Source organism: Lutjanus erythropterus, chromosome 11 (assembly GCF_056507025.1).
Source record: "Lutjanus erythropterus isolate fLutEry1 chromosome 11, fLutEry1.hap2, whole genome shotgun sequence".
NCBI classification, from domain to species: Eukaryota; Metazoa; Chordata; class Actinopteri; order Lutjaniformes; family Lutjanidae; genus Lutjanus; species Lutjanus erythropterus.
In genome coordinates, this window is record NC_139327.1 from 34,569,578 (window position 1) to 34,587,322 (window position 17,745).

At 38.6% G+C, this 17,745-nt stretch overlaps 1 protein-coding gene across 1 annotated transcript; it reads right to left on the reverse strand.

Moving 5' to 3' along the window:
- Nucleotides 1-13,076: 13,076 nt before the first annotated feature.
- Nucleotides 13,077-16,867, reverse strand: pou4f4 (POU class 4 homeobox 4). The gene is made up of 2 exons (XM_084730392.1): nucleotides 16,511-16,867; nucleotides 13,077-14,506 (listed from the first exon to the last, which is right to left on the reverse strand). The coding sequence occupies exons 1-2, from the start codon at nucleotides 16,628-16,630 to the stop codon at nucleotides 13,580-13,582; spliced, it is 1,047 nt and encodes a 348-aa protein (XP_084586518.1). The 5' UTR covers nucleotides 16,631-16,867; the 3' UTR covers nucleotides 13,077-13,579.
- Between the last annotated feature and the right edge of the window lie 878 nt (nucleotides 16,868-17,745).

Genomic DNA, 17,745 nt, shown 5'->3' on the forward strand with positions numbered 1-17,745 from the left:
TGACTCATGTTAACTTTACGCAGCAGATATTATGACTGTATGAACTGAGTGTAAACGCGGAATGAATATTTAAATGGCGGCTGTGTGCTACATTATTGATAAGAATTGAAATCGCATATTTAACGTGAAGCTTGACACAAGCGAGACAGAGACTGGAAACGTATGCCCATAACAGGAGTTAAAGTTTAATTTCTTATTGAATATCAGTCTCATAGTTCAGTGACAGACGCCCCCTCTGTCAAACCACTCAGGGCTCCAAACATAAACTGCTTTAGCCTCTCATAATCAATAAATAACAACAAAAAGTGACTGGGATTTATTTCATTTTATTTATTTTTTATTTTCCATCCGATTTATTATTATGATTTATTAATTCGAGTTGGACCGAGCAAGGAGACTATACTATAGGCCTGTTTTGTTTTTTTTATAAACCTATCACACCCTTCTTCTTCTTCTTCTTCTTCTTCTTCTTCTTCTTCTTCTTCTTCTTCTTCTTCTTCTTCTTCTTCAGCAGACTAAAGGAGGGTTTCCCGAGATCTGGGATTCCTGTTGTGTAAATATTGATATTGCTGCTACGATATTGTTATGGTTTTCATAATTCATGCCATTGCATTTTTCATTGCGTCTGGAATTTTTATTCCAGTGGATCCTTTAACCTTTTTTCTATAAATATAAGGCACATATATAGCTTATATAATAATAATAATAATAATAATAATAATAATGACATCTCACAGTACTGTATCTCTAAATAAATAAATAAATAAATTCCACCATATATTCTACCCTATTTTTTCACTTACAACCTGGGCTGATTTTTTTTTTTTTTGTTTCTCATTATTATCTTAGCAATACAAAGTAATGATGCCGTGTTGGTGCTGGGTGAACCGGGGGACTGTCATCCTGCTCTCCGCCCATTAAGCCTCATAACTCGGCCGTTTGATCACCGCCTTGCCCGCCCCCGATGCTCATTAGGCCTGATTAGTTATACAATGTTCCTAATTACGGCCGCCATGTTTTAATTACCGCCTCATATGCATAATGTCGTCACCCCATCCTCTGCCTCACCTCCAACACACACACTCACACACTCCAGCCTCCCTCATCTCCATTCACCCATTTAAACCCTTCCTCACAAGACATCTTACACATTATTTATTATGATTATTTATTTGTTTTCTGGTGGATTTAAAGGTATGATGTGATCGAATTGTGTATTTACATTTTCCCACATGTTTTCAATAATGTTCTTAACCAGAGAAATCCATTATTTATTCAAGGCAGTGGTATGTTTCCTGCTAGATGTTGCTAGCTAGTCGCTACAAAATCTTAAAACTTTAATACATTACCTCTTTCATAAACATGATTCCTGCCCAAGTCATCTCCTAGAATTAAATATTACTAAATTGTTTTCATAAATACATGAACATAATAGGAACATATTTCCTGCTTGCATTATGTTCACATTCAATCAATATATTTATGACATGCTGAATTCTCAAACAACTGGTTGGGTGATTGGCAGGTGTACAAAGTGTAGGACTTAAACAACAGGTTGCACGGTTTGCATCCAGACTCCTGCAACAGAAGTGCTTTGGTTAAGGTAAGGACATTTTTGTGAGGTTTAGGCAAAGGCTGAAGTCACTATGAGTGGATCATGTATTGCAAAATAGCATATTTAAGCTATTTAAGCTTCTCTGTGGACAAAAACAGTAGTGTTTCCTCTGTAATAACACCAAAATACAATGTCAAGAAGAAAATGATCTAAATAAGAATCTCTTCCTACTTTTTATTAATGGGCCAAAGTATGTCTGACTGTACCTCTGCCTGGAAAAATGTAAATACAGGCTTGTTTCATCTGATTTTATAGAGAAACCAAGCTGGTTGCAGGCATAAAGAACAACTATTCAGAAATAGTATATCTTCTCGCGGATGGTTGCTTATGTAGGTCACATAGAGGCATCAGGAATAAATCGAGACTGTTTCATAACCAGTTAAAACACCTCATAGTAGCTTTAAATACGTTCTCAGTTTAACTGTTACTGATATGATGCCACTTGCCAGGTAACACTTCCTCAGGTTTTTATAAATGTATTTTGATTGCCATTATGTTTCCCTCAAAAACATATTTTGTGTGTTTTAACAGACAACTCCCAAGATCCCACGTGGGGTGGATTTAGTAATTATGGGGCTCAAGGCCCTTCACATCCCTTGTTCTCCCCATTTTTTAATCCTTGAATAACTCATTGAAATGAACTTTTATTAACGGTGGAGTGCAGAGGAGTATGCAAACAATGTGTTGGATACTTCTGTATCTCTTGCCAGACGGCGGCAGGGTGCACAGGCTGTGGTTGTGTTGGTGTTTTATTTTAGTATCCTCCCGCTCCCCTCTTTTTTCGGGACTGTCTGAACACTTCTCTGAGCCATTTGTTTATTCGAGTTGGTTACTGTCTTCCAGACATATCAAACTTCAAGTAAAGTATGTATGAAGTGAATGTGCACCACACACAGCTTGAACTCTTTAAAAATCATATAATATAGTTTACCTATGGCTAGCTGCTGCTCTGGGTCAACTGGCTCTCTGAAATCACTCCTCTTCTTTTTCAAGCTTGGAGCCATCCTGAAATCCATCGTGGAGCAGCTGTGGTTCAGTTTCAGCAACTGAACCAAGTAGTGAAAGTTCTCCTCCCTTTCTCTACACCGGTTGGACCCAAGTATGTTGTTTTTTTTCTTCTTTTTACGTCAGCTCCAGGTCACATTCGCTTGATGCTGAGCACATCTTTTTTCTTTTTTTTGCCACGCTGCAATTTATTTTCAGAAGCATAAAAATTTATTTGCAAAATTATGTCACGCAGGCAGGTCAAATTTTTATCTTCAAAATATTTGCAATTTTGTTCCATTTTATTCATGTTACCATTGGTGTGTGAAGGCTTTTCGTGGGGAGGCCCTGAGACACTCATGAATTAAACATTCTGATGCCATTTTAGCATATGCATTTTTAGTATTACATAACTGATAAACGAATAGGGAAAAAAAAAACTTTCTTAACCTTAAATTCAAAGCTTATGTGGCCAGTGGTGGCTACGTTAATATAAGAGAGAGCTCAGAGTGGCAGAATTTAACTGCCTACTGTGCATTTAAGCACATTTCTGTAGTGCTCTTGAGCAAGAAGCCGACTCCACATCTGCTTTGTGTTAGTCTGACCTTTGACCCCCCCTGTGGGGCTCCTACAGAAGGAGGAAGAAGTGATGGAGAAAGTAAAGCTATTATTATTTTTTTAGTTTTATTTGCAGCCTATCACCCATCTCTGTGTTCAGCTTTCATCTAACACACAATGACGTGCACTGAGGGGAAGAACCGTTGCTTCCCAACATGCTCTTTATAGCGTATGTGTGTGTGCGTGTTGCCTCCCCCAGAAATGAACAGACGGCTGAAACACAGGATTTATCTACGAACGTCGCTGATAAATATTGCATCGACAGAATTGAACACTTCCACTGTGTGTCGGCAGGGCGTGTGTGTGTGTGTGGCTGCCAGCGTGAACTTGGTTTTTATCTCCATAACGGAACACTAACGGGGGTCGATACCCCTCAAGATACAATAAATAATAACTAGACAAAAAAAACCTGCACACAAATTAGACCTCCTTTCCTCATGCCCCCCTCTAGCACACACATTTTCTTAATCCCCAACACACACACACACACACACCCTCCCCTCAGTCTGGTCCCGTTCCAGCCACGCTGTCAATATGCAGCCGGCTGCCCCATGCACCACTGCAACAGAGCTGTGAGTGTGTGTGTATGTGTGTGTGTGTGTGTGTGTGTGGTGGGGGGTTATGTTTGCATTAGTGTGTGTGTTTGAGAGAGAAAGCCATAGTAATGTAACAGAGGGCTGATTCTCCAAGGCCCCAGCGCTGCACTCAAGACTTGGAGCTTCATTAAAATTTCATTGCCGCAGCGCTCGGCCAAGGTCTATTTATGAAAATGCGCTTCCTCGCTTCATGGAAAACACAAGCTGGAGAGGAGTGGATGGAGTAATCTGAAAGAGAGTGGAATTAACAGCAGCTAGCGCTCATTCGTATAGATTCTGCTCCCTTCTGAGCAGCTGCTGTGCTATCACAAGGCAGTGCTAGGTCTACCATGAGCTGGTGAGGGACCAAAAAACTGAAGAGACCACTTTCCAGTTGACTTGATGTTTATATCTTCCCCCGGTGACGAATGAGACTGAGTTGCATGTTTTCAAACCAGAATGGTTTGTGCTCGAGGGATGGCAGAGGGTCTGCTGGAGTGTTGCACTGAGGCCCCGTTTTTTTTTTTAAAGCTCTCTATTTCTGTATCTGTACCCAGTAAGATGTTTTTGTACAAATGCACCCTGTGAGCACACAGCGGAGACGAGGAAGATTCAATCTATTTGTCCAAATGAAGTTCTACTATCTACAAGAGACAACCGATGAAGCATCTGTGAACAACCAGAGACCAATTCAAATGAAAAAGCATGAGAAACTGTCTTGAGCAGCGGCAAGTGAATGTTTCTTGCAGAGAAAACTGGAATCACCAGTGATGACTGAACCTCACCCATCCCTGTCTCATACAAACTATGTTGATCTATTACTAATTTGCTTTGCCATGTAATGCAAGTAAGTGCAGCCAGGATTACATTAAACATTTTCTACTTGTTGAGGAGGTATGACATCCTTATCCTGCAGACATTTCAAGGAAAACAGAACAGCAATTTGATGAAAAATTCAGAAAATAATCAGCTGCATGCTTCCACCCAACAATATGTGAAGTGATAGAATTAGAGATGGTGCTTGTGAGAAAAAAAACACTTTGCTTGTTATTGATCATCCTCCTCCTGCAACAGTGTCAAAGACACATGACTAGTTCTACAATGAGTATCAAGCTTAAGTGAACCCCAAATTTTATTTTACAGTGCGTCTACACATGGCCAGTGGAAGTGTCAGCATGTTGCATTTGAGGCTGGAAAATCACCTTTCCTTTGTGACAGGCCAACTTCAGGAATGGACGATGCTTCTTATTATCCTTTTTGCCTTGTTCATGTAAAAAAAAAGGTATCAGGGCCAATACTTATCAGCCGATATTGGTGTATCACAGCTATATTGGTCTATATTGGTACTGGTGTTAAGGTTAGGGCATCTTCCTATGTGTAATTTTCATGCCTCGGTAAGGAAAAAAACGTGACACCGATACAGTATCCTGTAGAGCTGGTCCATGGTTACGTTGCAAGGCACCTGGGTTTGCGAGGAGAATCCATCTTGCCAGGCTCCAAGCTATACTTTTCTGTCTGCACCAGAGGCAGAGCAAGACAATCAGCGTCCTCAGAGGGACTCCTGGCAGCTATGGGCGTGGTTTTAGGTGTGCCAGCAACTCGTCTCTAACAAACAGCGGCAGCTCCAGAAGAGGTCAGCGTAGATACTGTAATAGGATCAGTTAAATCAGAATTGGTCAGTGTTTCTTCATTGAAAGAAGAGTAAAGAATGGCACTGAAAGCTTTTATCAGCGGATAAGAATGTTTTCGCTCTCCTTCTGCCTACAGCCTCGGTCAGGATCGGTTGTGCAGCGTTGGACGTGGAAAGTATGATTGCAGCCTGAGACTGCATTCAAACATTTAGCAGCCTAGTCCGTCAGGCCTGTCACAGAAGCTCTCCAGTGGTCATGTATATTGTTTTGGGAGTCATTGGCAAACAACCTGTTCTATGATTTAGGTATCATGCCATGTTGAAAAATAGAAAATGGCTTAATAGAAGCCAGTGCCAGACTGGATGACAACCATCAGGCTGAAAATTATCAGAGACGCTTGACTGCTCTGCTGTGTTTGCATCGGCTCTCTGCCGGTTGGAGCTGCAGTCTGATTTGCTCTTGTTTGGATCCGACACAGGAAAACACAGCGGAGGAAAATGAGGCCTCCCGTTTCTTAATTATTTAAATCAAACAATTAACTACGGCTGTCCTGGGAAAAGCTCTTTTATCCGCTCATCCACAACAACAACAACAGCAGCAGCAGCCACAATCCAGGGTGGAGTCTGACAGAGGACGGATCACGTGGAAAACACCAACCAATAGACGGAAACAGAGTCTTCTTTTTTTTTTTTTTTGTAGTTTTTAATTATTAACCCAACTATTTTAGACTATACAGGTGCTGTAGAGCATGCAGCTTGAGAACAGGCTCCTAAAAACAGCTCCAAATATTTCTTCTAAACTACAGTATCTTATTGTTTTGTGCATTTTCCGTTTGAGGTTTGTCCAGTGAAACTTACAGCAACACCAAGGATGCCTTAAATAAACTTGGACACTTTCTATCGTGAATATTTAGAGAAATTCATCTCACAGGAAATATCTTCCTTCTCACTTATTGCTAGCGACGGCCAACCAAAAAGAAAGTGTGTAAACTGCTTTATAAGAGCATGTCAGCGTTACCAAGGGTGAAAAATAAAAATTAAAAAAAAAGAATAGAAGTCACTTTAAACAATAACTAGCTTCTTTATACTCAGGAATGTTGTGGCTTGTCCTTATTTTTCGTTCTGTGTATAATTTGCATCCCATCACTTTGTCTCAGGAAAGCTTGATACACTGTTCACATTGATTACACGGTCAATTATATATAATTTATAGGCTTCAACTGGAGAGGCGCTCCACGATTAAACTTTGATGAAGCCATGTACTACATTCTTTGTTATAGACCAACATGCCAGCCACTGTCTGGTAGGCAAAAAAAAAAAATATCTGTAAATATTGACAAATGCACAATACAGAAGTCGATTTCTTTTCCTCCTCTGAACTTAAAATATGAGAACTATACATCGATAAGCTGGTGAAACACATCAGACATTCAGATTGTAGAATTAAATATATCAAACTTGATATTTTGAAATTGAATTAAATAAATAAAACAATGAAACACTTTGAGAATATTTATCAAAGTATATATTTTTAGAGCATGGTGCAGAGCACAAATTACTTAGAATAAATGTTTTTTACAAATAAATTGTGACTTTTTCATCATTATTTTTGTTTTAATTGAAAAAATAAATAATTGGAGCTTGTCACCATTGTTTTCTCTATCAGGTTAGTGTATTTGTATTTTTTTTTTTTTATAGAAAGATGATGTGGAAAAGTCCCATATGAGAAGTTTTTTTCCTTTCAAAATATGTGATACAGACTGGTTATGAAGGTTTTCGAAGGTGCGGATAATCTGTTTATTAAATGTTAATAACTTCATTGAAGAATTTCTTGGCAGAATTCTTATCCAACCCACTGGAAAATCCAGTAAAACTTCTGCTACCTATGACAAAAATCAAGTGATAAACTTTGACATTTAGCTGTTCTTTCGTTTTTTTTTTGGTGACCCTTCGGATCCTCCTTCAGCCCCCCACATTGGGACCAGTTGCTTTAAAGGCCTGTATAGGGTTGCTCCGAGGGGATCCAGGGCCCGAGCTGCTGTTGTACGACAGAGAAAAGCAGCTTCTTAACAAACACACGCAAAAATCAATAGTATCATAACAGCCGATATTTATTATTCATTAATAACGGGTTTATGGGCCGAAACCACCTGCTGAGCTGCGGAGAGAGGAAAGAATAATAATAATAATGATAAACATAACACAGATACATACTGTAGCCTAAATATACAGTATAAATATAGAACTATGGCAGTCTAGTTTAACCTAAAAACTAAACTTAGAGAAGTTGGTTTAAATTGAAACCTTCACATTTCCAGATAAAGATGCTGCCATATGTGTTTTCATAATAAAAGAGTATCTAAGTGTCAGTTTGTTCCTCTCTGCCAGAATAATCCTTTAAAAAGTGACACTGTGTTGGAACTATAGTTCAGATGCACAGGCTTGTATACTTTTATTTTGCAGGATTATCTTATATGTTTAAAGGCATAATGCAGAAGTTTCCCTTAAAAAAACAATGTATATACTCATTTAAACATAACACCTTTTAATCATAACTTATGACCTATCAGAAGTGTTTTTGGTGTTTGTCATGTCTGCAGAGACCCTGCAGTCTCCTGCCTGTATTTTCCTTATTTTCTCATTATTTTACTGAGCTTGGGACGTTTTACCAACCCAGCCTGTCGGTATTTGACGTCCTGGGAATGAGACAACAATCAACACTCTTTCTGGTGCTTTTACAGACAGTTAGGACAAATCCAACTGCTTCTCCCTTTAAGTTTTGGGTAAAATATGTCCAGTGTATTTAACACGAGCTGATTTATTTCACTATTTTACTCAGCACGCACAATTCATTCCAACTATTTCAGCTCTTGTATGATACTTTTCTTTTCTTAACTTAATTTGTCGCATAAATCATCTTTGGGTATCTTGAAATGTCCACAATAAATAAATTGAAACAGGATTATTATTTTTTATTAACATTTGTTGTTTTTCTCTTGATGTCTTAGTTGTAGAGAGGCTGAGCTTTGGATTTGTAACAATACTACCTGACAGAAATGTCGTAAAGCTGAATACTAGGCTGATAGTTAATAAATGAATTAATGAACAACATTACAGAGTAATGTGACCCTTTTATCTTCATTAGAGGATTTCTGAGGCGACAAAAAAATCTAAATATCCACCTGAATCCATCTGTCACCACGTATGACCGCTGACAAAAAAACAAAAAAGCGACAGTAAACATGAGGAGTCTCAGGGCCATAACACTGAAGGTGATTAAGTTATGTCTTGAGTTTGGGTGAGGAGAGTTTTCATTCTCATATTTACACACGCTGGTGTTTTATAAGCTGATTATAGTAGTTTAAAACCAGCATATTTTAATTTTACAATGTTCAGGCTGATGAAATAATAAAAAGATGAAGATGTTGATGTCGCTCTATCAGAATTTAATTCCTGAAGTGTTTAGAAGACTCTGAAACACAATTCAGATCTTCATTATATCACGTAGAAAGTAAACTTCAACAGAATTAGAGATCTTAATTTTCATTTTTGGTCAAGACATTGGGGCGTCAGGGGGCCCATTCAAGTCAAAGATAAGACCCTGCATACTAAACCTGTTTTTTTATATTTGTGAAACAAAGACAATATATTTAATGTATTTTGTCTTAAACTCTTTTATCGTAAATGTATCTATAATATGTTTGAATTGCCTTAACTGAACCATTTGAGGCAGAAGAGTCGGCATAATAGTCTAATCCACTTTCTGAGTGGTTCGCTTATTTCTTAGTGTTAATAATTTTATCAGCTTCTTAATTTCTTTTTTAGTTTTCTAATCTCCTAAAACAGTGTCTCTTCACTGTGAAAAAAAAGTTGAGGAAACTCAGAACTTCAAGTCAACAGTTTTAACTACATTTTTGAGTTTTGACCCAAACTCAAACTCTTATGTTTTTTAAATAAATTAAAGTTTTGCGGATCTAATTTACTTTTTGTCATTAGATAAACTTAAATCGTTGAGTTTCAGAAACTCTTTCAAAAAAACAGAGAGCCGTGAACCTGATTTGTCGCTTGAAAAATGAAATGGTTACAACTGAAAATTATTAAACATTGTTCACTCCCACTTCAATAAGTTTACCCAACAATTTTTAAAAAAAACTGAGGATTTTGGAGATTCAAGATTATTTTAAGAAGAAAATTAAATTAGCTCAACAAAACATAATTTGGCAAAACATTTTCAGAACTGAAGAGTCTCTGTTCAGAACTCAATCTATTAAAGTGAGTTAAATTTTGAGTTTTCTCAACTGTTGAATTTTTACAGTGTTTTCTGGCTCCGCCCTCTGAGGTTTCAGGGTATTTTCTGTCTCATAAGGAGAAACGTTTGCTGGAGCTAAAAGCTTCAGATAGGAGCCCAGGCTGCTGCGATAGAGCCGTGTAGTCTTCATACCCAGCAAAGTTGATCAATATTAGAGTCACTCAAGTATCAAATCCTATTCATCACCGCTGGGAAGCAGCTTTCAGACGGACCTCCTTCACCTCCAGGCTTCTCCTGTTTCAGAGCAGCAGCTGCAGCCCTCCTCTCTCTCTTTCTCTCTCTCTCACACACACGCACACACACCAACACACACACTGTATCCAAGAGACGGAGACACAGACAGGCTGCATGCTGCTCATATTGCACCATTAAATCTATCTTTAAAAACGACACCTCTATCAGCAAACACTGGCCTGATAAAACGCTGATCAGAGACATTACTTTCTATGCACACTTTAAAAAATGTTCAAACTGGAAAAAAATGTTTTTTACCCTCAAAACCTGCTTTTTTTTCCCATGTATTTTTTTTTATTCTCCAAAGAAATGCTGTCAGAGGATGAAGTAAAACGTGCACGGTTTATTTCAGCTTCTGTCGCTTACACAGACACATTTAAAGCACACTTTCACAAATGAAATATGTAATCTTTTTTCCCCTCCAAAATAAATTAAGTTCAAATAAATAAATAAGAGCAAAAATATGAAGGAAATAAACAAAACAAAACTTAACGGTTTTAAGTGTTAAGTGTTGGAAAAAAACGTATAAATAAGGCCGACTATTTCCCTTCATCAGAATATCTACAAAGTGCGCTCCACAAAGGTGTCAGTGATAATAATGATAATAATAATAATAATAATAATAATAATAATAATAATAATAATAATAACAATAATAATAATAATAGGAAATGATTATTTTCATGAGGACACAAAAGGGGGAGATCAACAACTTAATAATAATAATAATAATAATAATAATAATAATAATAATAATAATAATAATAATTTGATTGTCAAAGCATCATTGCAGTGAACTTGAACATACAACAGGTTTACACATCAGTGAGTCTTCTAGGCCTAATTCAGTGGAAGAGGAACACAAAGAAATAAAACACATTAAAAAACAAACCAAAAAAAAAAAAAACAAAGATCCTACTCGTCTTTTTTTTAAGCGTGTGTGTGTTTTTAAAATCACCATGAACGTGCCAACACTTGCGTAATGAGGTAGCCACACAGCTATACCGTGTGAATGTGTGTATTCGTGCGTGTGGTTCGTGTTCGTGTTTGTGTGTGTGTGTCTCTTCTTCTTATTGCAATGCATTCACTTATTTGGGGAGGGGGAGGGGGGTGCGTTGTAATTTTGTTTGGAGCCATAAACGCACAGAAAACACCCCTCTCGCGCCACCCTCACGAGTAAACCATGCAATGGGTTACAGTTAATTTGTGCCTCGTAAATTAGCCGACATTTTTAAAGATCGTTTTGTCAGATCTGTTCCCCCCAAAATCTATTGAATTCCCTACAAGAAACAAACACCTGGGAGAAAAGACAGCGAAAATTCAATACATTTCAATGAGCTTTTCCACACACGGAGGTGCCACATATTCACAAATATGTACAATGATAAATATAAAAAAGCTATTCCGACTAAAGGAGGATAATATCAATAATTATTCCTCCATTCCCGTCATTATTATGCTTATTTTTTTGTACAATAATTGCCATAAGAATGAATGGACGGAGCAGTGTCCCCCCTCTTCTTCTTCTCTTGCCACGATGATCACTTCCTCCTGTGTCCTAACAGGAGCATCGGCCTTTTCTGTGGAGAGAGTCTCAAGTTTTTGGACAGGGTCTCAGTCTTATTTCTCCCGGTCCTCCTCTGTGCTCCGTCTCCACTGTCAGAATACAAAAAAAGGTGCACCGTTGAATCCAGTTGTTTTTGAAGCTGAACCGTCTCAAAACACAAAGAATTAAAAAAAAAAAAAAAAAAAAACGGTCCTGCTTATACTGAGAGGAGAAAAGTCATCAGGTGTCCCGCATCCAAACTTCTAAAATGCACCTACAAGACTCCAGAGACGTACAGGCAAAAAAAACAAAAACAAAAAAACAAATACTTTCTCTTTCCACACAACTGGAATTCAGGCACTGGTGCAAAAACACGGCTGTGACTGACTGCTGCTCCTTTACAAGGTGGACAACACTGGAATGGATCTTAACAAGACATCTAATCCATTATTTAGTCGGGAAAAGTGTTTTTTAGAGCTGCAGCTAACGAATATATTCATTTTTTGATTAATCGATTAGTTGTTTGGGCCACAAAATGTCAGACAGTAGTGAAAAATGTAGATTTCCCGAAGGACAAGGTGTCAGAGGAGTAAAGAAACCAGTACATTTTCATATTTAAGAAAGTGAAATCAGAGAATTTCGATTTTTTTTGTCTTAAAAATGACTAAAACCAATAAATCAATTATCAGATTAGTTGGTGATTGATTTGATAGGTGACAACTAATCCAATTAGTCAGTAAATGTGATTTTTAGTGCTGCAACTCACAAGTATTTTAATTTCTTGACCAACTGAGTTGTAAGGGTTATAAAATGTCAGAAAATGGTGAATCAAGTCCCAAAGTCAAAGATGACGTCCTCAAATGTCTTGTTTTGTCCACAACAACAAAGATATTCAATTTACTGTAACAGACAACTAAAGAATCCAGAAAATATTCACATTTAAGAAACTGGAATCAGAAAACTTGTACTTCATCTTCAAAAAATATATTTTTAATTAACCAATTATCAAAACAGTTGGCAATTAATTTAATGGTCAATAACTAACCTAATTAGTCAGAAAAGATGTTTTTCAGGACTGCAACTAACATTAATTTTCATTGCCGATTAATCTGTTTTAATTATGTTCTTGACTGATTAATTAATTGTTTATAAAATGTCAGAAAATCTTGATTAGTGTTTCCCAAAGCCCAAAATTGTGCCTTCAAATGTCTCATTTTGTCCACAACGCAAAGATATTCACTTTACTGTCATTCAAAAAAAGACACATGATGAAACCGAAGGCTCAAATTAATAATTTGTAATAAGTAGAGAAAACTTAAAATTTGTTCAGAAGTTCTACTAACTCAAAAATGTTGACTGTCAGTAGATTTTTCTGTCTTTTGTGTTTATTAAACTTAGATTTTTCAATTAACATGAACTTTACTGAACGTGAGATAATGGGTTTATATACTTAAAATTATTCACTTCTGTCATTTAAATTTAAATAATTTAAATTTGCCTGTAATCAAACAGTACGTCTAAATATTTATGTTCAGATAACCTAACCTAACTTTTGAGTTTAAGCCCACAACAATGTAGCAACTGACTGCCTCAGTTTTTTGAGTACTGCTGATTTATCTGGCTTTACAATGAACCAGAAAATATTCATATTTAAGAAGCTAAAATCTGAGAATGTTGACTTTTTTGTCTTAAAAAGGTACTAAAACCGATTAAATGATTATTAAAACAGTTGGCGGTTAATTGAATAGTTGACAACTAATCGATTAATCATTGGAGTTCTAATTTTTTGTCAATAAATAACTAATTTAACCCATTTCAGTGCAGTTTGATTTCAGGAAATCATGTGAGCAAAAATCACTTTGATCTTAGACTCCATAAGAGATCAAATGACTTGTTAAGATATGTTTTGAGTCCAGCCTCAGTAACAAAAGGCACAGCGGTGTACCTTGTTTTTCTGACAGTGTGCAGCAGCAGCTCATCTCTGATTTGTCTGTCTGTAAATGGGGCAGCGACCCGCAGGTTTCCCCACGCTGGTCTTGTCTTTTTTTTTTTTTTTTTTTTTTTTTTTTTAGTGCGTCGCAGAAAACTTCATTCGTTTCTGCTTTTGCCTCTGATTGCAAAACCAAACCCGGACCACGTTCTTTTTCAGGTCCAGTTTCTCGGCGATCGCGGCGATCTTCTCCGACGAGGGCCTCGGCTGCACGGCGAAATAGGCCTCCAGGGAGCGTTTCTCCGGGGCCGCGATGGACGTTCGTTTCCTCTTCTTGTCGCCGCCGTTGAAGATCTCCGGCTTGGCCATCTTCTCCCGCTGCGCCCGCTCCGCCTCCTCCAGCCAGGCCTCCAGGATCGGCTTCAGGGCCACCATGTTGTTGTGCGACAGCGTCAGGGACTCGAACCTGCAGATGGTGCTCTGGCTGAGACACCCCACTCCGGGGATCTTAAGGTTGGCTAGGGCGGCGCCCACGTCCGCCTGGGTCACCCCGAGTTTGATCCGCCTTTGTTTGAACCTCTCGGCGAACGACTCCAGCTCCCGGGGATCGGGCTCCGAGTCTACACCGCCCGTCCCCAGGGAGCTGTGCGAGCCCAGGCCGTGCGGGTGCATGTTCATGGACTGTGAGTGGTGGTGCTGCATGTGGTTGATGGCCGACATGTGCGCGGCGTGGGCGGTGTGCGAGGCCGTGGAGCAGACGTCCGAGCCGGGCATGCCTCCCAGGGAGATGCCCGGTGTGAGGTGGTCCAGCAGGTCGCCCTCTAGGCCCTGTGCCGGCTGGTGGTGCGCCGGGTGGTGGTGGTGGGAGGTGAGCACGGACGGGTGGTGCAGGTGCGCGGAGGAGGAGGTCGGGGTGCAGGTCATGCTGGTCATGGTGGTCATGGTGTGGTAGGTGGCGTCTGGTTTGAACGGGTGACTCTTCTGGGCCACAATGTCCACAGCGGCCAGAGCCTCGGCCCTCTGCAGGAGAGTCTCATCGAAACCCGCGAAGATGTTGCCCTGAAGCTGCGAGAGGAGCAGAGACGTTAGAGGACGAAATCTGACATGAATCAACACACTGACTGGTTCATTTAATCATAAACAGATCAAACAGTTTAACTGAAGAAAAAAAGGAAGTGCTGCATTGTTGGTTAAGAAAAAAAAGTCCTTTTCAAGGATAGGGACAATAATTAGATGAAATTTAACAATGACGCTCAAACTGGCTAAAAATGTAAGTACAAAGTAATAAATAGCACTGTGATAATAAATTTAAAAATCAATTTCATGGATACGCCAACGCGTTTCGACTCACGAGGGCATGAATTTATTTCCACATGGATCATAAGAGACAAACTGTGTGCACATCCACACAAAAATATCCAGGTGCAAGACAAAAAATACCACTGTATGGCACAAGGAAAGCCATGCACACTGTAAATATTTTAATTCTCTTTTAGGACATTCTCTAAAAAGCAACAAGACCCTCCTCTGGCGTCCGAGGAAGATCTTGTAGATCGAAACGCTGCTTTTTAAAAGAAGGTCTAAAGCGAATGAAGATATTTATTTGGAGCTCATCTTCATTGATCATTTCAATTATAGATTAATTTATTCTCTTTTTTAAAAGACATTAATGTTGAAGTCTGGTGAAAATAATCTGTTGAAATAATCAGCATGTTTTAATTTCAGTGTAGTTGAAAATGAAGCGGTGGATAGAGCCGGTTTAAAAAGGGAAAGTCTGGTTAAAAAAGAAACATAAAAACTGCAGACTTATCATCAGTCAGGTGAAGTTATGTATATTTAAATATTAAACATATTTCACCCAAGTTTCACTCATCACATTTAAGTTAACCTTTTCTTCCAGTCAGACTTAAAAAATCATAACATTAAGAAGCCTAATAAAACATTTGTCATTTTAAAGTTACATCTCGACTATAAGATACAAGAGATGTATTTCTCACATAACACCGTCTGAGTAGCGAAATTTAGATGTAGTTCCCTCTTTGTTACTTATAAAAAACATTTAAATTATATACAGTAGATTGGTTGAAGAGATGAACACAATGTTTCCAAATATGTAGAAGATTTTTAGTTTTATTGTAAGGCAACAGTTAAAATAATTTTCATGCAGCTTTCACACAACTTTTTCTTTTTTACTTGTCAAACGATGTAATCTAATGCAACTTGGACATCAGTGGATCTGCCTTAGAAAGTGTGTCAGCGCGGATGGATATTCATTTAAAATTAATATTTACGATCTCCTGAATAATTTCTGTGGACAATGAAATGAGACGAGTGTGAGTTTGAATATGAATGGGACAATATGAGATAACACGCGCTTAGAGAGTCCACACCGCCCCTCTTTTTCTCCACGTCCTCCTTCATCTTTTATCCTTTTTCACTTTTAGCAGCATCACTTGCTTGGACGCAGGATTTGGCTTCTCGGAGACGCTTTCGTGCACCTTTACGCACGAATTTTCTGCTCTAAAGTGGCCAGATTGTCTTGGGTCTGTGCTGCTGGTGCTATCTGATCCACCCTGTCAAATCCATATCAATATCTTAAATATTTTTGCTAAATTCTAATTGTATTATTTTCTGTCATTTTTTTTACAGTTAAATATCACTTTCCACACTGTGCCCAAACGAGACGCCCTTCTTGTTCTGTTTTCGGATCGTTAAATGCCAAGATTTTTACCAAAATCAAGCAATCTGACATTTTTATCGTACTTTTCACACAAATAAAACAAAACATATTCTCCTGCATAACAAACAGGTTTAGTTATAATCTTGAAATTTTTGTGGACACCATTTTCCAACTGGAACGCATCAGGGCCAATGATTCCGGAGCGCGTCTGTGCGCTTCAGTTTGAACTCCAAACTTCAAGTTTTGTCAATTTATCAGACAAAAAAGGCACATTTTTGTCAGCCATATTTAAATTCTTCACTATTTCCCCAGAATTTGAATGATTTTAGAGGATTTTTGAAATGACATGACCTGCAGAAAGTCAGAGATAAAGTGAATTTTGGACTCACCGATGGTGTGGGCAGGCAGGCCCTGCGGATGGCCTCGGAACTGGAGTGCAGAGGAGTGTATTTGGGCTCGTGCAGGATGGGGTGCATACTGAAAGGCTGCTTGCTGTTCATCGACATCATGATTGCAGAAGTGAGTGAGGGTCGTTGTCCGTCTTCCTCGTTCGGCTCCGTTTTGGTTATTTTCGCAAAAGAAACGCCTCGGGGAGAAAACCCAAACCTGCCAGACGCAGACGCTTTGGATGAAAAAGTCGTGCGCGATCGGGGGTCGCAGCTGCGGTCAGGTTCGCTTAACAACCAGAAACAGAGAAGGAGAGGTAACTCCTGGAGCTCCTGCGGGTCTCCTGTTTCCTTTTTCGCCTGTGAATGACTTCTATAATAAAGATGCTCCTCGCCTCCAGCTCCTATATTGGAGCGCTGCCGCGCAAGCTCCTCCTCATTGGTGGATCCTTACTCCCTCCCCCTGGACGTCTCCACCAATCAGAGGGAGCTCCTTCGACTGTGGCCGCGCCTCCAAGCGTGCTTGGCTAGCTGGAGAGGAGAAACGAGGAAGGAGGCTGTGTGGTTGCACTGTTAAAATGAAAGATCGTTGAAATAAGTGAAAAACACCTGCGAGAAGAAATTCAGTCCACTGAGCAACAGTTAGACAAGACAAACTGGAACATCAAGAATCCTGAAAGCATCAAGTTGATTTAAAGGTTGAAAGTTTAGACATAAAAAATACCTGTAAAAAATCATTCAAGAAATAACTTGAACCAACCAATTATTTCCTATTATTTACAAGTTTTATTTATTTTGTAAAGATGTGGTTACAGAAAGATGCTCAGTGCAAATGCAATACACAAAACATGTAAACATCGTCAACTGTACATGAAAAAATCTATTTAAAAGAAAGGAAAAGGAAAGAAACACGTGCACAAACACACAATCATACCTGCAATGAAAAGATAAATTAGTCACGACACATCATCGTAACCATACAAGTAAAATAGTAATGACATAACTAATAATAAACCTAACTAATTGTAGTAACTATAAATGAAAACAGCAAAAGAATAAATGAATAAATAAATAAATCAAGCATCTACTTAAAGGGACAGCTCGACCCAAAATCAAAAACACACATTGTGTTGGTGGTTTGGAGATGTCAGCCGTAGAGATGTCTGCCTTCTCTCCAGTATAATGAAACTAGATGTCACTCAGCTTGTGGTGCTCAAATAATAAATACATTTGACCTA

Excerpts from the sequence above, each read along its gene's own strand:
- pou4f4 (XM_084730392.1), bottom strand. The coding sequence starts at position 16,630 with ATGATGTCGATGAACAGCAAGCAGCCTTTCAGTATGCACCCCATCCTG. Across the intron at positions 14,507-16,510 it reads CCTGCCTGCCCACACCATCG|CTTCAGGGCAACATCTTCGC; the intron begins GTGAGTCCAAAA and ends CTCCTCTCGCAG.